Below are 9,349 nucleotides of genomic sequence, written 5' to 3'. Positions count from 1 at the left end.
GATTTTTGGCACGCCACAGATCCATACACATAACCCTTATTACGCTTTTACATTATTCATTTTTTTTCATCCCAATTATGATTTGTTTTTCCCAAAATACAACATTCAAATACAAATACTAATGTATCTACTATTTTGCATATTTAAAATCAGTGTCACCTGTGACTACTTCACAGGAAGAAATGTAACGTAACGTAAAAAGACCCAAACATGAATACATTTTGCATGTTCTTTGATGATATTGCTGCAATTTGATACTATACATGATAATACCAAATGAATGCGGCAAAAAAAGGGTTGCGTGGTGGAAATTGTTTTGCAAAAGTCTAAAAAGTTCCCCCCTCCAAAGTGGTGGTGAAGGTTTTTTGCATTTGTGTGTTGTTAGCACGCTTCCTTCCTCTCTCCGCCTCACTCAATGATTCATGAGCAACAATTCCCCATTTGGACACGACCACGACAGTCTGACCGACTTTGCCAGCTCGCTGGGCGTCCTTTCCCTGCATGATTCATGCCCGCCTCCGATGCTTTTCTTCCTTACAGACCAAAAGAAGCAAAAAAAAAAAGAAAATGTGCTAAAACGTGCTCACTCCGCACGTCACGTTTTAACCGTCCTAAACCATCAATGTTGCACTCTCCTAAAAAGAAGAAATACTCTTCATGTTGCATTTTTTTTTCAAAAGAAGACAAAGTATTAATGTTGCACGTTCTACAAAAGGTGACATGTTGATGTCGCAACTTTCCTAAAAGCGTAATTTTAGACTTGGAAAAAAATAAGATAAATGTTTTTCACTAAAAAGGTGATCAGTTGATCTTGCAGTTTCTGCACTTTACCAAAAAGAAGAAATTATTGACGACGCACATCCCTAAAAAGACGTTTTGAGTGTGTGAGACATTTTTTTCAATGATGGGCGAGCTTTGAATGCCCCCCCTCCCCTACTCCCGAGTGGGGGCCCTGGGCCCATCCTCAGGTGGCCCCACCTTCGCAGGCCACTATGTTGACGTACGTTTCAAAAATGAAGACAAACTTTTAAAATGTTACTCTACCGCCACCACCTCCACACCCCAAACTGATTTTCAAAGAATACGCCATGTTTTTCCCGGGCCTCGTAAAGGTGTTTACCAGCACTTCGCTTCTTCTTTTTGTCTGATCATTAACTGAAATGCTGCGGTTTGAAGAAGTGCTGTGAATTATTCATGGCCGTGGCGGTGGCGCTTTCGTGTGCCGCGAGGTTCACTCCAGGACCTGCGGGGCGCCGCCGTCCTTTTGCTATGCTAATGTGGCTCATGTGAAGACCACCTAGCGAGGGCTCCGCGTTCAACTTGGCTCATTCGGGCCACTAAAAATGGGGTATAAAAAAAATAAATAAATAAATATAAACATGGAGGTCAAAGGTCGGGGGGATCCTATCATGTAAAAAGCAGACGGGGCCCCTCGAAAGCTTTCGTTCAGCTTCAATCAAGTCTCTCACTCTCCATTCAATCATCCATCGCTCACACACGAGAGCCCCCCCCATCCCATCAATGCCATCAACTGCCCCTTTCACACGTCCTTGTGCTGTAAGCTCCTTGGGTGTCGTACCACAATGTGCCACAACACGCCAGGCAGCACTGAGCTCCGCTGGTCGAGCGAGAGGACGAGGCAGCAGGTCCCTAATTTGTTGAGCAGAGATATAATATACACTAATGTGTATTGTTGTCTGCTCAGTTTGGGTGTGTTTCTGCGGGTGTTTACGTAGCAGTTATTTTAAGTTTTAAAATGACCATAACAGCTATGCTAATACGTTAGCCCATCTATGGCTTCTTGAATTATATGTTAGCATCAAGCTAGCAGACTTTGGGTCTGAAAGTAATGTACATAGTTTGTCTGATCATTTTGCTGCCTGTTCACCAAAAAACCCATTTAACTCTTCTTTGACATGTGCACGTTTGAGAGCTCATCAAGGTGCGTCCATGTCTAGTCGGGATGTCTCCGACGGGGGCGATGATGGTTTCAAAGACGAGATGGAGATGGAGGAGGAGGACGAGGACGAGGAGAGCATGCCATAAACATGTCACATAAAGTAGGTCACGTCGAGAGCAGGAGCAGTCTGGGCCCTCCGCCGCAAGCTCGGCAGGCACCTCCATCATGTGACCCATTTTTCCCTTCTTTTGTCTATGAGACGTGCCCACCACCACTTCCATCACTTTTGATTGTATGTGAAGAGCTACATGTTACTGTATGTGTCATGGGAAGACCTGAATGGATGGCTGATTATGCATTGTGAGCACATGAATGAATAGACAGACACAGTTAGGTGTGTATTTGAATGGAGGTTTATCTGTATTTTTGTAAAAAAAATTTTTTTTGAACTTTCTGTCTCTGCTTATGCTGAATACAAATATAATCACAACACTTGTTGTTGTTTGCTCTTAATTTTATTGGATTATCTCATCAAAGTAGAAGTGCTGACTAACTGATTTAGTCATTTGTGTATATGGGAAATTGTAAATTCCACAGTGGCCTTTTTATTATGTAATGCTGCTAATAATGCTGTCTCTACTGGATATGCCGCACTAGTTTTGGTGAATGGATTACCTCGGCTGTTCCAAGAATTTTAATTTGTGAACAAAGTTTGAGAGAATTTGGTCTTTCGTGGATGTACAGAAAGTCTTACTTTGACTTCAGTTCAGGAAAAACAGAAGTAAAAAAGCTAATAGTTGCGTTTATATTTTTGTTCAGTGAACAAAGCTGATTTTTTTTTTCTGGCAGGATATTCACCCAAAAAAAAAAAAAAAAGGACAATACCAAAGTGGTGAGAGGAAAGAGGAGTCAATGATGGAACGCTTGTCCAATCATTTGATGCCGAAAGATGTGGGACAGCCTCAATCCCGCTCTTAACGCTAATCTTCCGCCAAAGCAGATTTGTGGCTGCTCACTCCGCCAACTCTTACGCAAGCCGCAGCGTTTTTGGGCTCACGTTTACACATGGCGGCCAAAACTCACAACGACCCCTTTCACACTGCCTGGCTTTCACCCCCCAAAGTCACCTTTTGAGTTTAAGGTACCAAAAGTTTCCACCCTTCGGAGATTACAAATTAGATTCTTGAGTTGGATTTTTGTGGGTTCAAGATAGCGATTGACCGATTTGCAAAAACGAACAAAACTGAAGAAACCTGCTCTGAAAACTATAAAAAAAAAAAAAAAAAGTAATTGAATTAAAAAAAAAGAAAAATGAAAGTCATAAAATAAAAACTAACTGGAACGACAAATCTCAATTATTATAAGCTTGGAGGAGCTATGTAAATTAAAGGGGGGTCTCGACATTGAACCCTGTGCGACACCACTGGTAGATTGATTGATAGACACAAAATGTCTGGAGGGAGGCAATTGTCCCTGAAGTATTATCAGAGACGTAACAGTGGCATTTGTTTGCCTCACATGTCAAAAAAAATATCCTTTGTGGACAGTCTACTGTGTTGTTGTTGTGAGAGGGCGGGGGAAAAAGAAGAAGACATCCGCCCAGCTGTCCCGCCTTAGAGCAGAGTGGACGATGTGTGTGGAATGTTGGTGTGCTCCAGTAGAACACAGTGTGACTTGGGGCCAGGCCAACGCTGCTGCTCGCCAATCTCATGTTCCAAAACTCACGGCCGCTGGATGAGCTTTAGCCTCTTCCCGAGAGAGGGAGGGGGAGAGGAGGATAGGTTGGTTCAGTCACAGGTTAGAAGACTTGTGTTACCGTGTACCAGCATGTGTCCAACAGGACACATCCTAGCTTTGTTCTTCTCCTTTCTTTTTTTTTTTTTTTAAAGTTTGATTGTAAAGTGTGCTGATGTGATCTGAATAAAAAAAAAATACATACATATAAATATATATGCATAGAGAATATTGCCAGATATTTCGATAGATATTGACAGAGACAGTGGTAGCTATATTGATAAATCTACAGACACCTTGATAAACTATAAATGACTGATGGACGGGGGAGTGAAAGATCAACTAAAACGGGCATGTTGATTGGTTGTCACTCTGCCTACCAGTCTATCAGATTGTCAATTTAAGACTCCAAATTGTTGGTAAAATGTAAGACAAACAATTTCTTTCCACAACGTTGAGATTTGCGTCACACTTGGATAAACACCGCCACCTGGTGGTCGCCAGTGAATTCTTGCCTGCCATGACTTGGGAAATGAGAGCAAAAAGCCATTGTCATCTGATTTTTTTTAATTCTCGTTTTGACGCAACATTAGAAGTATATAAATATCTGTTTTTATTAATATACAACATCTATGACATCCATAGAGCGTTTCTCCTCGGGCAAAATACAAAAACTCAAAAACACAACTTTTATTGCACATCTTCTAAAAGACAAAAAAGCAAGTGGAAGCAAACGTGGCTAACGCTAGTGTTTGCACAGTGGAAAGAACGACGGCACAGTGGAGACGGGACGGGCGGATCACTTCAAGACGACTTTTTTTTTCTCCACATCAAACCTCGTGGGTGACACACAACAAACATTTTGGCAAAATGAGCACTATACAAAATATACAGCGGTGAAGGCGGGTAAACAAACGTCAATGTGCTTTCGACTGGATGCTTTTATGGCTCCATTAGATATAAAGGAACATTTTTTTTCGTTTCGTCATTCACTACAGCCGAGCTGCGAGCGTTTAAGGTGCATCTGTTTCTTTCTTGAATAAAAAGCCCCAAATCAATCTCACACCCCAATTCACGTGTTTATTCGTATTTTTTTTTCAGTTTTTTTTTTAAAATAAAAGGCCTCGAAATGCATGATTTGCGTGAAGCTTAACATTATTAATGCGATGAGGAGGCTGGAAAGAAAGCCTTTGAAGTGACGGTACGACTTGACATCATCACTTCACATGAGGGCTCTTCCCCCCCCCCCCTTTCTTTTTCTTTTTAAACCAATCAGGTCACAAAGGAACCCCAAGGACCCGGATCAGAAATATGATCATAGTGTCGGTTAACGATATTCCTTTAAGCGACGATAAATCCTCACGTTCCAAAGTCACGTGACAGTTGTCCATCAAAACATTGGGAGCATACATTGAGATCCTCACGATCCAAGGTCAGGTGGCAACTTTGAAACAATCCCGGTATCACGGGACGCGCCTGGGGGGGAGGGGGACGTTCCCCCAAGTAAAAAAAAAACAAAACAAAAAACCGTCAAGAACATACAGCACGCTAGTGATGTTAAAGATATTCTCTCCATTGATAAGTCACTGATCCGAGGTCACGTGACGTGTTTTTGTAAGCAACCAGGGCCCCACTAGGGGGCGCCCTACTCTAAAAAACAACAAGAACATACAATATGCTACTAACGTCACCCCTCAGAAGAAACACGGTGCTCATCCTGTACGTTAGACCCCAACAACATTCTCAGTCTCACAGTTATATTTGCGTAATGCTACATTTATCCCCGTCTCTCCCTCGCCGCATATTCCCAACCAGAACGAAGTCCACAACACGACGCTCCGAAAGCGAGCAGCCGACCCAAACCACACAAAAAGGAATGTGAGGACAAAGTTTTACTGCCCGTCGACGGCGAGCAACGCGGGGGCTCTACTGCATTAAAACAACAAACAGTTACGAGTGCAAGCTTTTTTTTTTTTTATGGCACCTAATCAGCGAGGCTTCTCCCGATTGGACGGGCTCTCGCGTAACAGCTTGTCCGGTCCTTCGTTAAAACAAGAAGGTGTTGATGAAAATGTGGAAATGTTACGTTTTGTGACGGGAAGTCACACGCGGCGCCTTCCCTCGGCCAGAGTCTTTGTCCGCGCCGCGGCACGGGTTTCGGTCGTTTCTCTGCGGGCCAGTTTCTTCTTGGCTGCCTTGGCGGGGGGCAACGCGTTGTCGGGGGGTTCCGATGACTCGCCGCTTGCCTTGGCTTGTCCGGGGTTGGTGTTTTTTGGCTTCGAGTCATGATTCTCCTTAACGGGCTGCTTTTTGGGCGAGGGGTCTTTATGCTTGGGCGGCACCATGGATGGCTTGTGTGCCGCCCCCGTGGGGGTGGGCTTCAGAAGTTTGGACTTTGAGTCTGTGCTTTCTTTGACTGCCGCAGGGCAGGCTGCCACGGGACATTTCGGTTGCGGCAGCTTGGCATTGGTGGGGAGTGGCTGTGTTGATTCCTCACCAGAGGGCAACGTTGGGTTCCGGCGTTTGGGCTCAAGGGCTACATGAGAGGCAAGTGGGGCTTCTCTGAATGAATGTTTTGGATCGGGGACTGGAGTGGACTGGGGGCTGGACCTGGTTTTGTTTCCGGGCACCACAGTGTTTTCACTAGGACACGCCACAGAATCTACACCTTCCTGCGGACGAGAGGTGCAAAGTTCTGGAATTATCGTAACTTGTTCTAGCGGCAGCTCTAAAGCTCCTTCGGCCTTCTGAAGGTCTGGCGCCAGATGCTCTTTGTCAGGCGCCGGTGCGACTTCTAACATGGAATCCGATTGTACACCACCCGGTTCCACTTTTGGATCACTAACCTCTCTGGAGGTGGACCCGTCACAGTGACCGGAAGAGGTTCTGACCAGCTCAGGCGGAGCAACATGTGGTCCAGAACCAGAACCGTCATGTCGCGTGTCTCCTTTGACCAGATCCAACCTCACAGGCGAACTTCTCCCATTGACTTGCAACTGATCGGTTTCCTCTTCCTGGTCTTCATTGCTGACTTCCCGAATGGAGGGCGTTTTCCCGCAGGAGAAGTGCGAGCCGTGACGGGACGCGCTCACCTTCATGCACGTTCTGCTCTCCTGCTTCGAGCTGTCTCCATCGTGCCTGCTCTTCGTTTTTTCTCCGAGCAAGTGCTCCTTGGGGAACATATTTGGGGAGGCGGTGGTGTCGGGACTCAGAGGGCATGCCAGAGGACTTTTGGGTTTGTCTGGCCCTTTCAGCTGTCGTTCTGCGGCGTTCTGGAGCCACAACGGAGGCCCAGCTAATTTACTCTCAGACATTTTGGATAAGCATGTATCCGTTTTGGAGACCCGAGGCCCCGAAAGCAGGCCGATGTCCAGGGTGCCCTCCAGAGGCTTGAGAGGGGACATGTGACGTCCCTCCAATTTATAGTCCGACGACGTCTTCCTCAGAGGACACTCGCCTGATGAGATTAGCTGCAGCTTTTCCACGGCGCTCTCGCCACGACCCGAGAACATCTTCGAGGCCATCGGACCCTCACCGGCCAATCCTGTCTTCATGTGCTCATGAGCCGCGACGGCGGCGTCCAGCTGGAGACTTTTAGATCGGGTGGCGCCGAAATGGAGGTTGTCATGGATGGTGGGGGAGAGTCGACACACAAAGTCGTCTCGCTCTTCAAACGAAAGCCGCTTCCTGGTGAAGTCCATGCTGGCAGCCTTGAGGTCAGACCTCTCCATCTTTTCTTTAGCCGCTCGAGGATGCGAGCGCTCTGCGTCGCTAATGGCTGAGTCGCTAACGACGTCTGACGCGCGGCTGAGTTTTTTGTACAGAACGTCTTTCAGGGCCACGCTCGCCATCTCGGTTTTGCTTTGAGTTCGGGGAAGGAAATCATCGGCACACGATCGATCCGATTCCAGCTTGGCGGTCGTTTTGTCAAAGTCCTCCAGGGACTGCTGACGTTCCCTGCGGCACGCCGGCCTCTTCAAGCATCCCTGCTCGACGGGCCGAACTCGTGGGACAGCCGCTACTGCCACCTCGAAGGCATTCCCCTCTGTGGCCCCGCCCTCGCCGGCATCCCCGTCCTCCTGATCCTGAACCTCCTCCTGCGTCACCTCCAGGCTTTGCTTGCGAGCACAAAGATGCTTTTTGTCCGCCGCGTAGGACGGCGACAGCTTCTCCTCAGACTGCACTCGTTTCAGGAGCGGGGAGCGTGGCGGCTCGGCGCTTTTAGGCCGCACAATATGACGGATGATGGTGGGTGGTGAGTGGATCTTGGTGGGAAAGGCCTGCGTGCTTTTGGAAATGGCCACAGAGTGTCCGCCGAGCAGCGGGGAGGGCGAGCGTTGAGGGGAGGTGGGCTGCGGGGTCGGCGAGGGCGTGCGGGCCAAAGGGGAGAGAGGAATGCTGCCGGCGGACTTGCGTCGCCCCTGACGGAGCCGCTGGCCCGGAAGCTTGGGACCAAGGCCGTGCAGGGTGCTGGGCCGGATCTGAGTGGAACCCGCGGGGGAGTTTGGCGTGCTGGAGCTGGGTGAGCTGCTTTGGGAAGAATTGCCACCTGCAAAGCCCCAAAAGAAAGTCAATCGAATAGACTGCCAGGTGTGTAAGCAAAATAGAGCAAATTCCCTCCAATGCGAGGTCCATGTTTTTTGTACAATCAATAAATACTTTGGTCTTTTGTTTTAATTGGGTGTAATTCTATTATCAACCACGAGATGGCAGCACACTTAGTTTGAGACTAAATTTGAAATACAAATAAAAAGAGTACTTTAGCTCAGCCTAGTTTTGCTGAAAAGTAAAGAAAAAAAGTAAGGTAAGGCAAGCTATCGTGCTACTTTTGGAGAACCGGTATAACATGCAATCCGACCTGAAAGGGTGAAGTCGGGAGGCGGGCGGAAGGTGGCAGTGGGCGAGCGGGGTGAGAGGCTGTGCGTGGGCGAGCCGGGCAGACTCTCGCCAGATGACAGGGAATGGTTGAGCGACGTGAAGCTGCGACTGGTGTGAAGCAGAGGAGACGGCTGCATGGCGAAACGCCGGAAGAGGGATCGCCGCCTGGGAAAAAGAAATAAATAAATTCAGAGGTTGGAAATTTAAACTCTGCACCGAAATCCTCGATGAGTCACTTGTACCTCTCCGGAGTCTTCTCTTTTTTTACTTTTTTGGCACATCGCACCATCTTGCTCCTGTAGCTGTTCTTCCGGGCGGGGCCTCTCTTGATGGACGTGTTCTCAAAGGGGGTGGTGGTGATGGACACCTTGCTGCCGCTCTGAGGATGACCAAAAGGAAGCAGTAGACACAAACACTTGAATCACTTTTCATCACGTTTTAAATTCAAGCAGAAGTGCATTTGAAAACACTGATGGCCTCTTTCTAACCAGCTGACCAGAATTTTGACGTGAAATGGTCACTTACCACGGCGGAAACAACAACAACAAAAGCAACAATACACCAAATTGCCAATTCAGCATCCGCTATTTAGGATCTTAGAAAAGCCATCCCTAAGTAGCGTAGTGTGTGTACACTCACCTTGACGAGTAGTTCCACCACCTCGGTGTGGACGAGACCATGAACTGTCTCGCCATTGACATGTGTGATGAGGTCGCCGGCTTTGAGTCCGGCTTTCTGAGCGGGTCCACCGTCCTCCACGTTCTGTCCAACAAAAAGAGGCCCTCGTCATCAAGCACCTTCTTGCCATTCCAACCCACGGACGGGGCGTCATCGGGG

General features: G+C 47.5%; 1 protein-coding gene across 8 annotated transcripts in view; it reads right to left on the bottom strand.

Moving 5' to 3' along the window:
* Positions 1-4,181: 4,181 nt before the first annotated feature.
* LOC148319028 (microtubule-associated serine/threonine-protein kinase 3-like) overlaps positions 4,182-9,349 on the bottom strand; it is a 38,175-nt gene continuing 33,007 nt past the window's right edge. For all 8 annotated transcript variants that reach the window (XM_088280789.1, XM_088280782.1, XM_088280783.1 and 5 more), the window contains 4 exons: positions 9,152-9,274; positions 8,755-8,891; positions 8,493-8,677; positions 4,182-8,183 (listed from right to left, as the gene is read on the bottom strand). In XM_088280789.1, the coding sequence (XP_088136915.1) occupies positions 5,737-8,183; positions 8,493-8,677; positions 8,755-8,891; positions 9,152-9,274 (2,892 nt within the window). In that variant the 3' untranslated portion in view covers positions 4,182-5,736. The remainder of the gene's footprint in view (positions 8,184-8,492; positions 8,678-8,754; positions 8,892-9,151; positions 9,275-9,349) is intronic.

The sequence above is a fragment of the Idiotropiscis lumnitzeri genome, chromosome 18 (assembly GCF_059441095.1).
Source record: "Idiotropiscis lumnitzeri isolate Australia: NSW breed Sydney's pygmy pipehorse chromosome 18, RoL_Ilum_1.0, whole genome shotgun sequence".
Classification (NCBI taxonomy): Eukaryota; Metazoa; Chordata; class Actinopteri; order Syngnathiformes; family Syngnathidae; genus Idiotropiscis; species Idiotropiscis lumnitzeri.
This window is presented reverse-complemented; position numbering and strand designations above follow the sequence as displayed.